The sequence below is a fragment of the Microtus oregoni genome, unplaced genomic scaffold (genome assembly GCF_018167655.1).
Source record: "Microtus oregoni isolate MIOR12 unplaced genomic scaffold, Mior012 000012F_ref0000307, whole genome shotgun sequence".
Classification (NCBI taxonomy): Eukaryota; Metazoa; Chordata; class Mammalia; order Rodentia; family Cricetidae; genus Microtus; species Microtus oregoni.
The window spans coordinates 12,459,927-12,481,912 of record NW_024543071.1 but is presented as its reverse complement, the minus strand read 5'-3'; the positions used below and the strand labels follow the sequence as shown (position 1 = coordinate 12,481,912).

General features: G+C 43.4%; 1 protein-coding gene across 1 annotated transcript in view; it reads left to right on the top strand.

Moving 5' to 3' along the window:
• Nucleotides 1–21,986, top strand: part of Sorcs3 (sortilin related VPS10 domain containing receptor 3) — a 624,769-nt gene that overhangs the window by 260,791 nt on the left and 341,992 nt on the right. Inside the window, exon 3 of the mRNA XM_041661922.1 lies at nt 19,430–19,529. Within this exon, the coding sequence (XP_041517856.1) occupies nt 19,430–19,529 (100 nt within the window). The remainder of the gene's footprint in view (nt 1–19,429; nt 19,530–21,986) is intronic.

Genomic DNA, 21,986 nt, shown 5'->3' with positions numbered 1-21,986 from the left:
ATGGAGGGTTCCACCTACCTGGCACATTAAAACCAACAGATTTACACATTTCCTTTAGGCGATAGTCCTGTCATGTGATGCTGGTGAAATCCGCCTGTGCAGAGATCCAGATGTGTTAGACTAGGACAGATGAAGTAGCCGTGCAGCGTCTCGAGCCTCAAGAAATGGAGCATCCATATGCCAGGTTTTCTCATCCATATTCAAGGGCTTAATATAGCAGCTGCCAACTTTCGCCATTTTTAGAAAGTCTTGCCTAACTTTTCTGTTATGCTCCCACACCTCTGATGAATTGCATGGCCAACGTTGATAACCCAGGAAATGACAACCACTTAGCTTTCTGCCGCTCCCACAAAGTAGGTCAGGAAGTGGAAGGGGAAGGAATTATTCTCTGGGACAGAGGTTTCACAGGGCAGAGAACTGTGGTTGCATGGAGTTTTCTTGCATCCATCAAACGTCTTGGACATCTTGCCATCATCCCAACCCTGAGATTCAGTGTAATGATAGACGTGTGGGTTGAATTTCATGTGCCATTCTTGAGGCTAGTGTTCTCTTTATCCATCTGTCAGCTGCTGAGAGTGCTGGGACCTTCTTTAGAGGTCACTACTTTCCTATTTCTAGGACAGCCAATAACTAGCTGATCTGGGAGCAGAAGTCATGACCTTTGGTTTTCAGTGGTCTTAAATCTGGTAAGATATGTGTACTAAGTCCCTCAAGGATCTGGCTTTGCTGGAAACCACATCCTCATTTCCCTCTCTCTCTGTCTTCATTCTAACAGGCAGTTTGGTCTGTTACAGAGATGTTGGCTCTGCTCTTGTTCCTGTCAACAATGACTCTGTTCTTATAGGCATGTGGACATCTTAAAATCTCCTTACCTGTCCTCCCCCAACTCTGACTATGTGAAGTAAAGAGTAGTATTTGGCTTTGTTCCCCTTTTGCTCCTTACAGCCCACTGTCACCCAGTCTATTGAAATGAACACCTGATAACGTTCTCTAATAACTCGAGGAGGACATGCTTCCCCAGACTGTCATGTATGTTCCTAACAGATAAGTCTTTCCAAACAGGCTCTGGTGTTTCTACCCCATCCAGTAAGGTCTGGAACCCTCCTTCATCACAAGATAAGTACAAGCTCATTAGAAGACATCACTTATCTAAACTTCCCTCCTTCCTAAATCTCTGTAGAATGCCTTATTTAGGACTGGCCCATTTCTTCAATTTGAGAGCTTTATATTTTTTAAGCTTCAAGCCTCTGGACATGCATGGCATTCTGTTGGGCTCCCAATACTCAACCTTCACTTAACCTCTTTTCGTGAAGTCATATTTTCTTTTCCAGCATCTCCTTTGTTGCCAGTCGATACTGTCATAGCCTTTATATTGCCACCAATGCCATGGCCACCATCATCATATTAATTTATGAAGAGCCTGTGATAGGCCTGTCCTGATGTGATAGGTGCTCTCTGTAGGTCCCCTCATTGGGTTCTCCAACAGTCCTATGGTATGCTTAGTTAAGACAGTTTCTCCCACTTTGTAGATGAGAAAACTGGAAGGTGTTACTGACCTTCTTCCCACCACATGGTGACGAGGTGTGGAGCCAGGACTTTAAGCTGTGTCTCTGAACTTTCAGCTCACACACACTCAACGACTTGGCCTCTCTGCACTTGTTCTAACTGCTCTCTACTCATTTTTATTGGCTGATTTAGAAACAGTTGAAGGGTTAGTGCAGCATGCCACAGAATGGGCACGAGAGGCATATAAGTGTAAAGTCTTGTCTAATTAGACCTTTTATTCCCTCTCATTACGACTAACTGCTTCCCCATACTCTCTCTTCACCTCCATTCTTTCTAGAAGACCAGAAAAGATATATCTCAAATAAGCATCCATGTGTTCTATGACACCATTTCTGGGGTCCCTTTTTGGGGATTTTAATGCTATCAGTTAGCCTTTGGCCCCCAGGACTGACTCGGGTTTTGTTCTCTGATTGTTTTATGAGAGATGGGCCTAACTCCCCAAACGAATACAACCCTGACTGTTTCATTTGTCTTACAGTTGAGTGGGCTTAGCCTGTCTGAGTTTGGGCAGCACCATGTGAGTTCCAGGTATGTTTTCTTTGTTTAGCCCCTCTCCATTTCAGAACTTCAGTGGGTTCTCAGTGGTGACAGATCTGCATTCTTGGAACATGGGTCTGTATTTTGGAAGCTACCAGAAACCATTTGGAACCTGATCAGATGCACAAGATGTTGGCATGGCAGGGGTCTTTTGATGTCATTGAGTCTAACCCTCTCATCTTCCAGATAGAGAGCCATTCAACTGAGAAGTGTTGTTTTTAGTCGGAAGCAAGTCTGTAACAAGGAGACTCCAGAAACCCATTAGACCAGAACTCGCAGAGCTTGCCGGATATTTAAGTTTGGGCTGCTGTAGTTGATTTGGATCATGCTCCTGCCAGCTCCAGTGATTGTCAACTGGCTGAGTGATTTTGCACCCCTGATGGGAGCCTGGGCTCTGCTCAGCTTCTTGACTTGTCCAATTGAATGCTGTCTTTCACTAGGGAGCAGCCCATCTGAGAACAGGTGCCGAAGCCCAGTGGGAAGACTTTGTGTGTGGAGCAGAGTGGGATGGGGGCTGGATCCACAGCTAATAGACCTGTAGGTTCCAGCCTGGGATGGCAGTGAGAATCCTTAGGTCTGGACTTCTGCATCATTTAGGTTCCAAGGACTCTAGATCAAGTTGTCTGAGACCAATACTGTCATGTTTAATATTCAAGCTGTCCAGGGTATTGAAACTGCCTGTCTTCATTTCATTAGATCAACCTTTTCCAAGATGGGAAATAGGGAAAGTGGAGAATGGTGGGAGGATAGCCATAGGGTGGACTGAGATTCTATCAAAGAACTGATCTGTTCTCAACAGGTGTTTAGTGTGGATTTTTCTCAAAGAACCTCTCATAGCAACTCTACCCAGCAACTACTTGTTAAGCCCATATTAGAGATGAGGAAGCTGAGGCCCCAAAAGTTTAGAAGATGGTTTCTGTATTATATTACTAGTAAGTAGAGGAGCAGAAATTTTTATCTCGATTGTCAATTCAAGCATTCCTTTAGAAGAAAAGAAACTCTATTGTCTTCTGATAGAGAGTGCTCATGAGTTCTCTTACACCTGAGCGGACAAAACTCCTCTCACTTGCGACTTGAGATGCAGGTGCTCATTTGCTGTTGCTGACACTACATCTCAGGAGAGCCTTGATGGCCAGGTTCAAGTCCCTGTGCTGTGACTTGCTCTATCTCTTAACTTTTCCGAGTCCCTGTTTCTGAAATTTTATGAAAGAGATGAAATACCTACGCCAGTGGGTCACTCTGAGAATCGAATGATTCAAGAAGAAGTGTCTCATAGAAACCACTATGCAAATGTTAGTTACTTGATTGCTACTATGGCTTAGGGTGGCAGCCTTCCGAGAAATCAATTATGGACCAAAGTGTGTGCCAAAGTCCTCATCCCTGACCTCAAGAAGCTTATATCTTTGGCGGGAACAAATGACTGTGAAAATTGCAGGTCAAATTGTGTAGCAGAAATGAAAAACCCAGAGGAAACCAGAGAAAGTAAAGGTTGCTGGAGTTCAGGGCACGTGAGGAAGCTTTATGTAGGAGGCCGGAGTTAACTTCAAAGGCTCTGGAGAGGAAAGGAGGGTGAACTGAGGGAGATTTGCGAAAACTCTGTAGAGTTAATTAAAAAGGAAAATAGAAATCCCTGTAAGTTGTTATCCTCTTGGGTCTTGGAGATTGTTTGACTTAGAGTGCTCAAAGTCTGGTCCAGGAGCCCCTGGGGTGCACCTGCATGACCCTTCCAGGAGAGTAATGAAGACTAAACCGTTTCCCATGTTTTTATGATTCCTGTGGAGTTTTCCGAAAGTCACATGGTGTGCATTGCTCTATCTGGTAGAGTGTAGACGCGGGTGGGAGGCTCTATAATGTAGCCTTTGCACTAAATTGTCTTTCTGCAGGAGACGCCACTGCTTGTCCAAAAACTCATGCTGTTTTAATTGTTACTTTTGTTTTTCTAAGAGAAATTCAGAAAGTTAACCTGCTCTCAGATACAGTTTATAATATACTACATACTGCAAGATGCTAACAAATATGAATCAAACCTCAGTGACTTTTAACTATATAAAAGAATCTAAAGTCATAATAAAAGTATGGAGCAGGTACTGTCATGTATAGGCATTCTGGAGGCCTCATGAAATATTGTAACATTCTGCCACCAGACTTTATGTCCTTTTGGCAGCCTTGCCCAAGAACTTCAAAATGACAAAACGCAAAACTGGCCAACATGTGTTAAAACTGTTACTCAAAAATTCTTAGTTCTACTGGAGACTGACTAGGATATTTCCATAGGGGCATTTGATTACTAGAAACTTAATGATAGCTTTTATTCTTTGAACTAGTTGTTGCACCTAAATAAATCTGTTCCAATAAAACAACTGAAGATACACTCAAGATTTTTATGTTAGAATATTTGGCTAGAAAGTGATCAACTAGAGAAGATAATTAAAGTAAATTATGATGCATTCATATACTGAAGTCTTGGAGAGGTTTGTTTTGAAAAATATTGAGCAGTGTGTAGTCCTGTTTGCAACATTATGTAAGGAAAAATTGGGATAGAGGTTGTATAAAGGATGAGTTTGAGGTTTGTAAATATACAGAGGATATGTATATGCATGTATATGTATACATACATGAGTGTACACATATCAGAACCATGGTTATATTGTCCTCTAGATGATGGAGCTTGAATAAATGCCTATGCTGCCCATTTTTATTCTGTATTTGAAGATATTTCTGCTGTAAAATTTTAGTACTTTCGTATTTGACAACAACCCTGGAATGTGACGTTCTTTTCATCCAAGGCTATGGAGTTGCTTTTGAGCCAGCCTGGGCTCAGATGGGCGGGCATAGCTTCTGATCTTAGAGAGGGCGTTTCTCTGGATGGTGTGGAATGCCGTGGGATGTGAGGATAAGCCTTGCTTCTAGCTAATTGTTTCCTTCCTACCTAGCCTTGATAATGGAAGCATTAACAAACAGATTAGAGCACTGGTTTGTACGTCTGGAGCATTTGGAGTGTAGACCTTAAGGCCCTCCAGAGCAATTGTGTATTCAGATAATATTCCATGACTGACCCTGGGCAGGCCGCAGGGGCTGCTAGGTGAAAATTCAGCTTTCAGTCCTGTGAGGAGATGGCGTGACAAAGGTATCAGGTGCTCCAAAAGGGGAGCTGCCCTTCGCTCTAGCTCTTGGAACACTTCTGCTTCTTCGCTCCTGGGAGGGAAGATGTGAGATACTGAAGGACTTTTGTCAGTTCTGGATCGGCAGTAGCATCCTGCCAGAACAGCCTGTGTGGAGGAGTGTTTGCTTTGTTATTAGTCTCTCACAGAGTTCTCAAAGTCAGAAGTGAATCCGGCTGAGCGAGTCCTCCAGGTCCTGGAATACATTTCCTTTTTTCCAGCATCAGCTAGCTGTGCCTGGCATCCTTTAGCTGCGTGTGAGGCTAAAAGAGACATCCAGTGCAGTTCCTTGACCTCCCTGGAGCCCCTGTCAGCAGAAAGGAGCCCCACATACAAAAATTAAACAAAAGCATAGAGCAAGAGCATAAAGAAGATGTTCTGTTCCTAGAGAGCTGTATGCGGAGTGACCCAGGCTGAGAGCTCTGAGGTCAGAGGCACCCAGAGAAAGGCCCCATGGAGAAGACACAAAAGGAGATCTCTTTTCTCTTTAGAGCTGACTTCTTTGGGGAGGGAGAGACTCCATTAACTATTGATACAATTAATAAAAACAGTAAGTGCTTTCCATGTGTTAGGGTTCTCTTATCATTGAGCTTGTCTGTGTGCAGAGAGTATGACGCAGTCTTTTTGATCTTGAGGGCGGGGAGATGGTCTCAGACTCCCCCTAGTTCCCATCCTTTCTTTATACCAGTTCATATTTACCCGGGATGTTTCTGGATCTGCACACAGATGTAATTGCGCATGCATCAAATGGCCCCAACTGGGCATATTGAAATTTTAAAGGGGAATGGTAAACAGCTGTTCCCCAAACAGAGGTGCCTTGCTAAAAGTATCTGGAACCTTCTAGTGTGAGCCTCATTATTTTTGTCCCCAGGAAAACTTGGTGAAACAGTGTCGGGTCCATTTTCCCTAGACTTCAATTTGTATGTGTTGGCCACCTGCTGGAGGCTATCTTTGATTATGTGTAGCATTTGCTCTGTCTAACCATGTGCCTCTTGGTTGTTTATGGCTGATAGGGGAAGAATGAGATGGCGGGGTCTGTCGACTGCTGGGCACATATCTCTAAGGCAGCTGCTGTCTGCCCACAAATGTACAGGGCAGCTTTTCCTCTGGTGATGAGATGTTTGGTCTGTTACGGGGTTTCCCAGCCACTGACAGTGAAGTAAATTCCCTGGTATGAAGGCTATTTAAGCTTCACAGGAATTCTCTGAAGTGGTATTTATATTCCCATTGAGCAGATATGAAACTTGAGCATCATGCAATTAGCCTGAGGTTCTGTAGGCTGCATTTGAAACCAAATCTGCCCGACTGAAATGAATCCTCTTATGATTACGCTGGTGTGCCTTTTTGAATACTTGAGCTTAGTCGTGAGAGGGTCCTCTTGCAGATGTGTTCATTTTCTGATTTGCATTGTGGCTGCTGATTACAAATCTTTTAATTGTTACGACTCTTAACTACATGAGTGCTGTGCGGCTACATTTAAACATATTTTTGTTTGAAAATGTTTCAGTGGTATAAATAAAGTTAAGACCTTAAAGCCACCCTGTGTCTCCCCAGTTCCCTACCTAAAGGTAGCTTACGAGTTATTTCTTTAATTTTTTCTATAGTTTTACATGAATTTTTGAGTGTGAACACTTAGGGAGTATATATAAATTTTTTGGGGGGTCTTTATACATTGTGTGTTTAAGTCGTTATTATTATTCAAGAGGCCTTTAACAATTTTAGAATTATGTCGTAGAGGGTTTGCTAGGTGAAAACTGTGATATTTACCTAATGAAGGTGTCATCTAAATTCTATGTCTCCCTCTCTGTTGGTGTATAATATAATAAATGTTGGTAGGTTTTTCTAATGAGGACTTCCAGTCTATAATAATCACATGGCTGCAGTGACATGCACTGCGCCGTTGTTGCTGTCTTTGAAGCCAGCTTGTTTCCTTTTCTTTTTCTTTCCAGACCTCCTTCCTCTTCCCCTGTATGGAAAGTAGCTCTCTTCGTTGATACAGGTTGGGAATTTTCAGTATTTTGAACCCCAAGTAAAACATCCCTACAAGTCTACTGCCTCAGCTGCGGGCTCCACTTCCCATCCCTCCCTTCTGCTTCAGATAAGATAACTATGGCTGTGGCCCTGCTCTGAGGTCTACATTTTACCTGATCTCAGGCATTCTTCATGATCCTGGGAATCAGAGTGAGTCCCGCCACAGGTTCCAGTCCAGCGCCAGGAACTGGAAGGAATCCAGGTTAATTCACTGTTATGTTATCATGCCGTTCTTTGTGTGGGCAGATGCAGCTGAAACATGAGCAACAAGAGGTTCCTGGGAGCTGTGCAGGCTTCTGGTCTTGGCATCAGTGTGCGTGCAGCTTTTCTGAAGCAAAGGGTGGGACCAATAACCACGTGGAGAATGAGGATCTTGAAATTGCTGGTTTGGGGCTTGAGGTCAGGAGTTAGTTATCCGCCTGGTTATTTGCATTCAGCTCGGGCTTCTTTCATTGCAACGGGGCCTGCTCCTCGGATGACGAGGGAACAGGCCAGCGGGAAGTGTGGATGATTGTTCATCACAAAGACCATTTGGGCTGCTGTTGGTTTTGAGCTGTGCTTTGGATACTCTGGACCCTGGCCTTGGAGTGAGTGCAGTTCGCCGCACAGACAACCCATAATTGACTCTGACCTCCTATTGTGTTTCTTCTCAATGTATTTCAGTGAAATAACGCTAAGGAGAGTGGCTTTCAGGCCTGGCAGGATGAGGCATGGTTATGTCTGTTTATTCTCAGAGTTGGACTTTATTGTCTTGTCATGGTGACAACTGGAAACAGTGACCAACCATTCTGCGGTCGCTTATTGGACATCCAAGTGGCTAACCCTTTATTAGATGTAGTGAGAGCAAAATAAGGAAAAAAAAAATTGGTTGCTTCAAGAATAATCCCAGCCCAATTATGCATGGGAATGTTGGAACAAGGTTTTACAAAAGTTCTTACTACATCATTCTCTCTACTTTGATTTATGCTTGAGAACTTCCATAATTGAGCATTAAAAATGCAAATGTCTACTGAAATCACAGATTTAATGTTTTAAATTTTGAATAGTAATTAAAACAGCCATGCATTTGTTATTGTTTATGAGATTATGATTAATTTGTTTTTATTTTTTATAGACCTTGACAAAACAATACTCACCTTCATAAGGAAAACAAAACACTCAGGATTGCTAACATAATCCCGTACAATAAAAAAACCAAGAGTGGTTTTAATTTTTAAATCACTTTAAGATAATTGTAGATTTTATATTTTGAGAATTTCTTATGTGAGTTTATCATTTATACCGCTTCCACCCTCCTTTTTCTCCTTCCAACTCCTCCTGCATTCACCCCACTGCTTCTCACACTCACACTTCTAATTCTTTAGTTATTGTTGCCACAGACATGGCACATGTTTACAAACACAACCTGCTGAGTGTGTTTAGGGTTGCTCATATGTATATGGCTTTAGGGCTAGCTGCCTGGCATGCTATAAACTGTTAGGAAGTTTGTCCCTGGAGAAGTCTTATTCTCCTTCTCAACAGCCATCATTTGCCTATAACTATTCATCTAGGGGTGGGACCTTGTGATAGTTTCCCCGGCTATACCAGAATGTCAACTAGAATGCGGTTGTCATTTTTCAGGTCTTGTTTATGCAAGTGTACTATTGAGATTTCATATGTACATCTTTCCTGTCACTTATAGAAGATAGAATCCTGGTCCTCTAGTTCTGACTGGCTCTCCCATCCCTCTTTTACCGCATTCTCTGAGCTTTTATATAGGGGTTTTATTGAAGATGTATCACCTGGGGCTGGTACAGCTCAGTGTGAATCAGTTGCCCTCTGCATTTTGTCTAGTTGTGGCTTTCTGTTACGTTCTCTGCTGCAAAAGGAAACTTCTTTGATGAGGCATATGAGTTGTACTTATCTGTGCACACACACACACACACACACAACACGCACATACTGTCTCACACACACATACACATACATATGTGTGTGTGTAATTTCTTTGGAAATAGGGTCTCACTTTATAACCGTAGCTGGCTTGAAATTTATTTTATAGACAGGGCTGATAATTTAGTGTTTTATTGCTGTGGAAAGATACGATAACCATGGCAACTCTTATAAAGGAAAACATTTAATTGGGGCTGGCTTACTGTTTCAGAGGTCTAGCTCATTATTGTCATGGTGAGAAGCATGGTGGCATGCAGGCAGACATGGTGCTGGAGAATGAGCTGACAGTTCTACATCAGAAAAAGGAGACAACTGTGTGCCACACTTGTCATAGCTTGAGTGTATGAGATCTCAGAGCTCACCCAGAGTGGTACGCTTTTTCCAACAAGGCCACTCCAACAAGACCCATTCCCTATGACCAAGCATTCAAATACATGTGTTTATGTGGGCCATTCCTATTCATACGAGCACATCCCACTCCCTGGCCCCAGTAGGCTTGTAGCAATAACATAGTACAAAAATGCATTCAGTCCAACTTCAAAAATCCCCATAGTCTATAACACAGTCTCAACACTGCTTAAAAGTTCAAAGTTCAAAGTCTCTTCTGAGATTCATGAAGAGAGATTCTTAACTGTAGTCCCCTGTAAAGTAAAAATCAAAAAGCAGATCACACACTCCCAATGTATAATGGCACAGAATATGCTTTACCTTTCCAAAACATAGGGAAAGGAGCAGAGTGAGGAAATACCAGAGCAAAGCAATACTGGAAATTGGTTGGGCAAACTCTGAACTCTGCATCTCTATGTCTGATGTCAAAGTGCTCTTTAGAGCTCCAGCATCTTTTATCTTTGTTGAGTGCAACACACTTCTTTCTCTTGGGCTGTTTCTACTTCCTGTTAGCAGCTCTCCTTGGCACGTATCCCACAACTCTGGAATTTCCAGCATTTTGGGGTCTCCAAGGCAATCCAGGTTTCACTTCTACAGTTTCACACAATGGACTCTTTGTGCCCTGGCCTCAGGCACTTTCCTTAGTCACAGAGGGAGATCCCATAACTCCTTTCTTCTATCCTTAGCTCTAAAGCCAGACCCTGTGGCTGAAGTCAGCAAATTCTGCTACTTCCTGGGACTGGAACATGGCTCCCTTGTTCAATTATATGTTCACCAGATTTCTGTTTTCTATGGTTACCTTTAGCGCCTAAGCTTGGCAGCCATGGAACTCAGTCTGTAGATCGGGTTGGCCTCGAACTAAGAGATCCACTATCCTTGCATCTGTCTTCTGAGTGCTGGGATTAAAGGCAAGGGCCACCATTCCTTGCTCCAGTTCTACATCTTGATCCCCAGACAGCAAATGGAGACAACTGTGTGGCACACTGGATACAGCTTGAGCATGTGAGACCTCAATGCCCATCCCCACAGTGACACACTTCCTCTAACAAGGCCATACCTACTCCAACAAGGCCACACCTTCTAGTTGTGCCACTCCCAATGACCAAGTTTTCAAACACATGAGTCTATGGAGGCTATTCCTATTCAAACAGCCACATCTGGTCTCTAACACACAGCGATCCTCTTACCTCTACCTATGGTATGGTGGGATTAAGTGTGTGCACCCCCACACCTGGCTAAAATAATTGTAAATAAATACATGTGTGTATAATATATTTTATATATGTGTAATATATAATATAGTATATCTATAATATATATTAAATAATCATGAAATAATACAATTCCCTATGATTTTTTTAAAATATCCTCAGTGGTTGTACTGGCTGAATTGTGTCAAGTTGACAAACTTGAGTCATCAGAGAGGGAGGAACTGCCTCATTGAGATCCAACTGTAAGGCATTTTCTCAATGACAACGGGGGGAAGGAGGGCCCAATCCATGGTGGGTGGTACTATCCCTGGACTCCTGGTCTTAGATTCTATAAGAAAGCAGCTGAACAAGCCAGGAGAAGCAATGAGTAAGCAGCACCTTTCTGTAGCCTCTGCATCAGACCCTGCCTCCAGGATCCTGCCTTGTTTGAGTTCCTGTCCTGACTTCTTTTGGTGATGAATAGCAATGTGGAAGTGTAAGCCAAATAAACCCTTTGGTCCCCAACTTGCTTTATGGTCATGGTGTTTCATTGCAACCTTAGAAACCTTAACTAAGATATTACTTATCCTCAGTTTTGTAGAACTCAAGGGTTAGAAGAGAGGGATGGGTGGGGAAGCGCTGAGGTGTAAGCAAAGGGAGGTGGAGGATGAGATAACAAGAACATAGAGGTTCTCCAATGCAGAATTACATGGTGTCCACTGAGCACTGGCTGAGGGCCTTTGGAAGTCTGTTCACCTGTGTAGATGCTGGCACTGGGACCTGCTGCTGGCCTAAAGCTCAGCTCTATTGAAAAGCTGATGGAGCTACACTAGATGCAGTTTTCTTTTATAATAACAGCTCATATGCTGATTGCCAGTTATATTTCCAGATGTTTACAAGACAAGTGGGAGTTTGTTGGGTGGATAAAAAGCATACCATGTACATCCCTCAGCTCCCATTGATGCTACCATGGGCAAGGTCTTGGCGAGAAAGCTGGGCCCATGGTAGATTAGGCTGACGTGAGTCTTCAGAATGTATCATTTCTAGGGCAAGGCCTTCTAAGCACCTGCGAGATAAAACAGGAGGATTTTTTATCAGTTAGGTGACATGTAATTCCTTGAACAGTTTGAGAAGCTAAGAGTAGTGTCTCTTTGAAGGTGAAGCCTTCTTGGAGAAAATGTTGGCAGTAATTAGCAAGGTAGAAGTGACTTATAGCATAAACTGGTGATTTCCTAAGAAGAGGTCTATCTAGACACATTGCAACACCAGCACATAAGTAAATGTGCCTAGCAGTATTCACTATAGCATCGCTTGTAATAGGAGAGTAAGACTTTATTTACTTCTTGTTTTGAAGTTTTTAGATTGAGTCTTTTTCTGTAAACTTGGCTGGCCTCGAACTTGAGGTTCTGCTTCTCTGGCCTCTTTAATACTGGAATTACAGTCCTCCATGATATACAGTAGATTATTCTTTAGACAGGTTCTCGTATATCCTAGGGTGACCTCAAACACTGCTGATAATGAAGAGGAACTTCTGATACCTCTGCTTTCATATCTAGAAGGTGGGGATTACAAGCATAAGCCACTACACCTGTTTTATGTGGTACTGGGAATCAAACCCAACAATTTGTACATGCTAGGCAAGAATCATACCAATTTAGATACATTCTTATTCCCATAACAGCAGATTTTTAAAGAATAATAAAAAGGAAATGTTTCCAAATAGATACATGATTAAGTGGATGGTACTGTGTTTGCGAGCAGAATGGAATGTACACAACAATTAAGATAAACGTATTATGACTGGGTATAGTAGTTTTGTTTTTTGGGTTTTCAACAGGATTTCTCTGTAGCTTTGGTGTCTACCCTGGAACTAGCTCTTGTAGACCAGACTGGCATTGAACTCATGGAGATCTGCCTGCCTCTGCTTCCTGAGGACTGGGATTAAAAGCATGCACCATCACTGCCCAGCTCCTGGCTGGGTATATTAACAAGTGTATATCTCATTATCTTAACCTTGGTTAAAGGAAGTAAAGTATATCTACTATGATTGTGTCTGTTAAACTGTAAAGGCATGAGATGGACAAATAGCTCAGTAAGTTCATTGATGTGGGATTCCCCTCTTGATACTGTGAATACCATTGGTTAATAAAGACACTGGCTTGGCCTAATAGGGAAGAACAGAGATAGGTGAGGAAAAGTAAACTTAATGCTGGGAGAAGGAAGGTAGAGTCAGAGAGAAGCCATGGAGCTGCCACCGGAGACAGACATGCTAGAACATTGCCCTTAGGCCACGAGCCTCATGGTAAAATATAAAATACTGGAAATGGGTTAAATTAAGATGTAAGAGTTAGCCAGTAAGAAGCTAGAGCTAATAGGCCAAACAGTGATTTAATTAATACAGTTTCTGCATGGTTATTTTGGGAGTCTGGATGGCCAGGGGAAAAAAAAAGCAGCCTTGTACTACAAATTGGCACCCAGTGTGGGGCAACTAAATCCACAGAAAACCTGAGAACACTTGGAAAGAAATTCTAGACACAGAAAATCAAAGTTTAGCTGCATTTTTTCAGCTGGTGTATTGCTTCAGCTCCCTTAAGAGAGGTCTTCCTGATTCAGCAGTAGCAAAAGCAAGCAAGCAACAACAAAAGAAAAAAAAAACCCATGCAGTTTTCAAACAGCAACGTCCTGGTTTGTGCTGCTGGTACAACTCTGGCTCTTTTGAAAGGTCAATTATTTAAATGGGTTTGAAGGCAGCATGCTACAAGTTGTTTGGTGGCAGCATGGGCCAACTGGTTATAATAGTTGAGGTGGTGAGGACAGCTCCCACCCAGCAGTCTCAGAGGCAGTGAACAGACTTACAGACTTCTGCCATGTTGAACTGGGTGGATCAAGCAGGCAGGGCTGTAATTTTACAAAAAAACTGCTTATGAGATGAAAGCAAGCCAGATGGGTAGGGTGTGAGGACTTCTGGGCTGTGGACCGTTTGGACCTTTTAGACCAGTCCACTGGGTAGTTGTAGAGTTGGGGTCCATGTGGGGTGCCAGATGAAGGTGGGTGCTAAAAAGACATCCCACAGTGGCTCAGAATTGAGTATAATAAAGGGCTGTTTATTTAGGGGGAGACTCACAGATCACAGGCCTCTGCACAAATGGGGAACAGGAACTGAATCCAGCAACTGGAAAAGAGTGGGAATGTGCTTTACATCGGCATTTATAGTAGAAAAGGACACGCCCAATTAAGCAGGTAACTTAAAGGCTGTAGGATTTCCTATAGCAGGTTCATAAGCATGGGGATCTAAGAGTTTAAAGCTCTTCCATCCTCAACAGTTTAATGTTAGTGCATGTGTCTATAATCCCAGCAGTGGGGGAATGGAGAAAGGAGATTACTGGAGCTCACTTTCCACTCAGCCTAACATTACTGGTGAGCTCCATGTTCATTGAGAGACCATGTCTTTAAAAATCTGGTGGCTGAGTGATAGAGGAACATGCTCAACATTGACTTCTGACCTGTCCACATGGACACACAGCAGCCTACATACTCCTACATAGACACATACACAGCCACAGATCATCATATATGCAAATATAATAACACTCAAAGCTATATTCTGTTTATAAATATAATTATGTGAATAGTTACCATATAATTATGGACTCATTGTACTTTCCTGTGTGATGGAAGGAATTAATGAAAATGGATAGCACAAATGAGAGACAATGGGTATATACTACACACACTCCAAATACAACCCTCTAGTGTGGTGAAGCACAGCTGGACTCACGTGATCTTAGGCACAGAAGCAAGAGCCCTGAGTCTGTGCACATCTGCTGCCTTCTAGGTTCGCTACTCATCATGCAGACTGGCACAGTGCCGTGAAGGGACAGCCACTCTGCACATACGACCAGGTTCGTGTTCGGAACACTTCAGTTTTGTGATGCTAGCGTCTGGATTTGAGAAGCTGACTTCAGAGGGCTAAGATGAGACTGTTTCAAAGTGACACCCCATCTCCCATTGTCTGATGCCTGGAGCCCCAAGATACAGCCTGCTTTGCTTCCGTCAGAGCAAGTTCTGCAGGCACAGCTGTCCTGGCAGTAAGGCCAAGCCCTCTGCCATCTGCACTCCATCCAGGCCAAGTGGGACTACAGAATACCATGGTCAAGGCAACATGCCACAGCCGTGCTGGAAAGGACAGAGTCAAGGGCACCTTTGATTTCACATGCTTGCTGACTCCTTGAGGTACCTTCCATGAGGGGTACTTCCTTCTGTCAGCTTGAATGAGCAGAAACTGCCAGAGGCCTAGAGGAAGCTGGGCTATAGAGAGCATCCTTTGTAGGGAAGTCCCTTCCCTCAGCAGCCAATTCTACAAAAGAGCAAAGTCAGTGTGAATCTGTTTGTGGTGTGTAGAAGGAGAGGCTGCGTGGTGCTGAACGTGCTGCCTTTGATGGGGGCTATTTGGATTCTGGAAGGGAGTTTGTTGTGACATCAGTCATGTGGGGAGCCCTGAGATTTTAGCTCTTACAGGATGCTTGTTATAGAAAGGATGGCAAAAGTCTCTGTTTGGAACACAGCATAGAACTTGGTTGTTATGATAATAGAATTTAAGGTCCAAAAAGAGGTGTACAATGATCTGAGCTAAATGTTTCATGTTAGTAACGGAGTAGGGCTTGGAGAATCTTCTCCCTTCCTCCATTTGTGCGCAGCTCCTTTGGGCTGTGCTTTAATAAGACCTTGAACATGTTCTCAAGAGCCCAAGTTGAACAGGAATCCCAGTTGGTCAGTTTACAGGAATGCCTCCTGCCTCTGTGGACTCTGCCATCCCCGGGTTATAGCTGATCCCTTGGCCAGAATTCAGCAATAATCTGATTAAGTCTGTTTATCAAGGAGCTGCCCTACCCTCTCTGTAATTTCCATCTACTGATCCTCACTCTGCTTCTTGGCTATCAATCCCAATTTTCCTTGTTGCTTTTGGAATCTAACAAAATCTCTTCTTCCCTACGGCAAAACTCTGTTACAGTAGCCCTCAGGCTCATCATACTGGTCCTCAGTAAAATTGGCTTCATTGTTTTAACCATTGTCAGATGAAGGTGCTGTTGTTTGGTTGCTGTTTCATTTTTCTTCCACAAGCTTAGAGAAATTGTCCATCCAGGGCAATGCATTAGTATGCATTTTAGATTCAACTCTGAAGTCTGGGTTGCCAGTCTCCATGTCCAGTGTTCTTTTCCTGCACAGTGCTGCTTTCGTGCTGGAAGAAGTGTAGATCAAGTCCTTTAGAGAATGTTTTATTTCAGTTAATAAAAGTATGCATCTTATTGCCTTTGGAGGTCGTAATTTTGTCGGCTACACTGCCTTGGAGGGCAGCATTGCTGAGGGTGGTAGGCTCATGCAGTATTTAACCTTGATTCTAATATAAGTGAATTACTGGTCCTTCTCTGGTACCAAGCGCTGCTGGATCTCAGCAGTCTGTGACAGTCATGCCAGCATCCAGAGCATCAGGTATGATCTCTAGGAGGATGGCTGTGTTTTGAGTTACTGTTAAAACTTAGCAGTTGGTTAGGATTTTGTGAGTAGGTTTGGACAAGTTCACTCATTTATTCTTAGAAATAAATGCAAAGCAAACCATTACTAGCCAATTCATTTAGCACTTGCATCATGCCAGGCATGATATGGAACATTGGAGCAGGTATATGAAGTGTTGCTTACCTGCAGGGAGGTCAATTCAAAGAAGCAATCCTGTAATAAAGTAGATAAAAGAATGGGGCAGGCACAAAAATAGGAAGGAATACATATAAGGGTGAAAGAGAAGCCACAAAGGGATAGTGATTAATTTCCCTGTAGGAAAGTCATAAGATGGATAGTATTAGAGTTAGGTTTGAACGTTGGAGACAAGTTTATTTAGAGGAAATCAGTGATGTCTGTTTCAGGGAGGGCAGTGAAAATGTGGGGCATGACCAGCAGAGTTCAGGGAAGCCAGGAAGAGCGGCGTGAGGTGCAAATGGCTCATGATGGGCTCCGTAAGGACGTTGGAAACCAAAATTTCAAAGACTAAGTTTGGAAAATGAAGCTGCTCTGTGTGCATGCAGTGGGTCGTTTCCTCTGGAGTATGAGGTCGAGAGAGCTGGGTGCGTGGAGTATAGTCTCCTAACAGCACAGAGGATAGGTGTCAGGGAGAAGAATGGGAACATCCTCCAAGCAGAAGACTGTTACAGATGCACGTATGAGCCATACATGGGTGTGCACAGGGATGCGATGCTTGCTACTTAATTTATTTGGAGACAGAATCACAAAGATTTGGAGATAGAGCTGATGTTAAGAGATACAGGCAAAGAGAAAGACTGGAAGTGACTCCCCACATTCTGTGCCTTTGATAGTCTTGAGATCAAGCAGAGCAAGCCAGCTTCTCGGGAGGACTGATTATTAATGTTACTGTAACTAATATAAATATTGAGATGGCATCCTAGAAAGAGACTTCAAATGGCATAGGAATTTCTTTAGTGAACGTGTGAAGTATACATACTGGGTAACACCATGTTTTGTACCTGTTGAGAAAGGAGACATGAGCAAAAAACTCTTCATTTTAATTTGTTTGTATTATTTCTCTTCCCTGGATCCTATTGGTCTTTCTCTGTGCTGTTATTTCTATATCGTCACAATTACTTCCTGAGGTTCAGTTATCTCCATTTCTCAGGTAAGAAACCTGAGGCTCCCGGAGGCTAAATTACTTGTCCCGGGCATGTAATTAAAGAGCTACAGAAATGGAAAAGAATCTTATTTCCAATTCTTCAACAGACATTTGGGACTTACTCCTCATACTATGTTGCCTTGCCCAGCCTTAATTCATGGGGAGATGCTTAGTCTTTCTGCAACTTGATATGCTGTGCTGTTTTGATGGGAGACCTGCCCTTTCCTAAAGAGAAACGGAGGGGGTGTAGGGAGGGGGTGAGAACAGAGGGCCTTTTTGTTTTCTCTTTTTCATCCTATCATGGCATTTTGTGAAGTTCCTTGACCCTGAGGGGCTTCCCTTGTGGGTTAGATGGTAGAACATAAAGGAAATAACCAGAGCACCCTCAAAGAGTCAGAAAAGAAGCATGCAGAGTATTCTTCGGCGTGTGTAGGATAGAGAAAAGAATTCTTGTGCAGAGGTACTTTGAATGGTTTGAGGAAGAAGGGTAGAGAAACTTCAGGCCACAAATGGTTCTCAGCCTTCCTAATGCTGCAGACCTTTAATACAGTTCCTCATGCTGTGATGACCCCAACCATAAAATTAGTCCGTTGCTCCTCCATAACTGTAATTTTCTTACTGTTAATGATTAATAATGTAAATATTAGTGTTTTTTGATGGTCTTAGGCAACCCCTGTGAAAGGGTCATGACCCTCAGGTTGAGAACCTCTGCATATGGCAACAACCCTTATAGGTCAACCCATGGGCTTCTCAGGCTAATATATGAGCCAAGTCAGAACCATATTAAAGTTTGAGAATGGATAAAGGATTAAAGAGAAGTTAAGGACAGGTGGTTACTCTACTATCAGGAAGCCAAAGTCAAGAGGAATCGTAGAGACAGGTTGAGAACTGAAATTAAGAGGCTCAGTGCCTCACACTCACAGGTCAACTGATGACAGAGAGAATGCATTGACCTATAAATGCTTCAAAAGCCTCAGCTGGAGAAGAGTCTCAAGACTAACCACAGAGGTACTGAACACAGGAGGGGAAGGCTGGTGATCCTGATTGTCTGAAACGGAAGGGAGATGCGTAGAGGATCGAAGAGTGACTGGAGTGTGGCAGGAAGTCTGTTCTCATGAATCCGGTCGTTAGGCACTTTCCCTTTTCCAGTGGGGAAGATGAGGAAGGAAGAGGAAGATCCAACATAGAAGATAAACCAGTGGGTTGATCTACTTTATCCTCTGAGCCTTTCTGTGGTTTTTGCATTTGTCAATCGGCCAGAAATGAGGGTCAAGGGAGGAGCAGGTAGCAAATAGCACCACAGTCAGAAAGAGGAACAACTTTGTCCAGTTTAGTGTCATTGTTTTTTGTCCGGTGATATACCCGTGTAGGATATCAGAACCTCTTCCTGGTGTTGCCTCCTTTGGGCACTGGTCCCAGGAGGCTCTTGGGCAATTCCTGTCCCTGACAACTTTGCTTCGGGTTCAGTGGAGCGGGTGTGTGAAGTTGGCTGTAGTGTAGTGTCTGCAGAAAATCCCATCATCCCCCACTGGTGGAAAACCCTAGCATCTCCCTTTGCAGCTCACACTCGGGTAGAACTGAGGGCTGGATGGTGAGAATTGTGGGCTGCCCAGTACCACATTCAGAGGCACGGAGTTAGCTGCGTGGGAGGCAGACAGTCTCCAGCAGCTTCTTCCTCCACCCAGCTTCACAAGGGGCAAGAAAGTAGGTCTCGGAGAAAGGCTGGGAGCAAAGGAGAGCAAGCTCGGGAAGAAGACGATGCATTAGTCTAATTGCTCTTCTAAAACTAATGGGGCTTTTTATCTCTGAGGAACATTTTCAAGCATTCATGTGATTTGGGAACAAAGATGCAGGTTTGGGGGGAGGGATCCTGGCTTCCCTTTAAAAGCAATCCCTCATCTGATGAAACAATCTCTCCCTTCTTGTTTTGTCCTCCCGTCTTTCTGCAGGTCGACGGACTATGGCACCACCTATGAAAAACTAAATGACAAAGTGGGCTTGAAGACTGTCCTCAGTTACCTCTATGTCAACCCCACCAACAAAAGGAAGGTAAGAGGAGGAGTCGGGAGTTCCTGTATTCTCCTTCCGGGTAGCAGAGTGGCTTCAGCCACAAGCAAAGAACAAACACAGCAGCTATGACAGCACTCGTGGAAGGCCTGATTCATGTCCTGGGAACCCCATAAATAGGCTACAATGTTAACAAGAGTCTTTATAGTAATACTGATGATGATGATGATGATGATGATGATATAAATGATGAGAACAGCAACACCTGTGAAATTATGTAGCTGTGCACAGGACTGTAGCCTTTCCGTGTCTTACTTTTACTCACAGTGGACCTGTGGGTAGAAACCATTCCTGCCCCATTATTGAGGAAAAGATGCAAGCTCAGAGAGATTCCCTAACACTCCAGCTTGAACGGGACCAGGTTAGACTCTGGAGTTCATTCTTTCTCTAGGTTCCTTCTCGCCTGCCTATTTGTTTGTTTGTTTATTCATTCATCTCTTTGTTTGTTTATTGGGCACCAGTTTCTTTGTGGGGAATCTCTCCCATCAAGGGAAGGAGGAGTGTTTCCCGGTTTCTTCTACTTGAACTCCAAGTTCTACTTCAGAGGTAGAGGACCTCTCTGACTCTGCCAGCTCCCTGGTTCTCTCTTGACTGGTGGCTGGGATGAAATCATAGGAGGTCAGGCTTTCACCATGGAATGATATGGGGAGGTTGAGACCTAATTCTTTGAAATGGTGGATAGCCCTAGGAGCCAAGTACTGTCCAGCATATTGGATTTAGAGAGACGTGGTCTGTCCCCAGCTGACACAGCTCTACTGTTGAAAGCTTAGGTAGATTGGAACCAAAATGATCACAAGGCCATTTCAGTAGCTCTAAAACTCTACTAAGTTTTCTCTCATAATTCAGTTTTCATTCTCCAGTGGCTTTGCAAAGCCCTCTTTCTTCCCCCTTAGGCTTGGGAGTGAGCTTCTGCAAGGCGCACAGACAGAAGACTCTTTGATTCTAACATGGCACTCAGCTCTCAGGAGTGGGCTTCATTTCCCATGCGGTCCTCCCAACCTCTGACGGCAGCCCCTGGTTGTCGGTGATACAAATACCTTGCACACGGTGGCTTGCCGTGCTCAGAATATTCCCTTTGATCGAAATCTCTCATCTCTACACAGAGGCATTATGACAAGCTGCTAGGAGGGAGTGCGTTCATTTGCCTTGGTGCTCATCTTGAACTTGGGACTGTCGTCATGGCAGTGGGATGAAATGTCTTAGTTTACAACTTTTCAGATAACTTTTAAAATATGTCTCGAAATTTAAACCTGTCATCCCCTGGATTCTCTTCCCAGCTTGCGTTAAGCAAGATTCTTTTGATTCTCCCAGTTCCCAAATCATCTTCAGCTCTTCATTCTCATTGGCAGTGGGCTCCAGCAGGCTTTTCAGTTAATCTTGTGGAAGCTCTTGCTTTTTACCTAATGAGTTATTTATTCAACAGATGGCCGCTGTTTTCCGTGGAGGCTGTGAATCCATCAGAGGAGATCTGTTGCCCCCGGCGAAACTGTAAATTGTGCTTTTATTTTTAAAGTTCCTCATAAAAGTAACCATTGGCTTTTAATTTTGTCACTGCATTTTTTTCTTCTTTGAGAACAAGAAATTCTCCAAAACATGATAGTTCCTAAGCCGTTAGGTTAAAAACAGAAGGTTTTTTTTTTTTTTTTTTTTTTTTGTGTGTGTGTGTGTGTGTGTGTGTGTGTGTTTCCTTCTCAGTCATACTCTCGGGCAGGGATGATGGGACCTGTGGTTCTGTCCTCCGGGGAAGCTTTATGTCCAGTGTCTGCTTATCCTTGCAACCCTTTGCAAACAGGTGAGATGGCAAAGCAGACTTTAGTCAGCTGCCCATGGCTCCACTGTCATGAGTGATGGATCTGTAATAAACTTCCTAGTGGGACCTTTTGAGGGATAAGGCTATGGACATCATCTCTGAGGCTTACAGTGTGGTCTTCCTCACAGGCTGTGAATAGGATGCTACCTTTTTATATAGCAGGTGTCATCATTCTGCATGAGAAAATTGGTAAGATATCTAGAACGTCTTCCATTGTCCTAGGCCAATGATATGGTGGCATCGGAATTATTATAACGACATTGACCTACCCCTACTCCATTTGATATGAATTATGTCTCTCTGATACTCACTGTAATTAGTTTATCACCTGTGTAGGAGTTTGACTTTGTTCTGGTAGTCCAATACTGCAGGATGTCTCTGAGCCTGGCACTTAGAAGATGAATGATAGTGGATTGGATTTGGAGTGATCAAGGTTTGCCTCGGTGATGTAAGGCTCTGTTAGGGTACAGGCTGGTGAGTGCCAGCCTGCAACTTCTTCTTCCCCTTACAGGAAATAAGCACCCCTGGGTCCTCAGAATTCATTATTGTCACTCAAGTCTTGTCCTCAAGCCCACGCAGTATGACAAGTGCCAGGGTCAAGTTTGTTTACCAGACCTGTGTTTTGTATG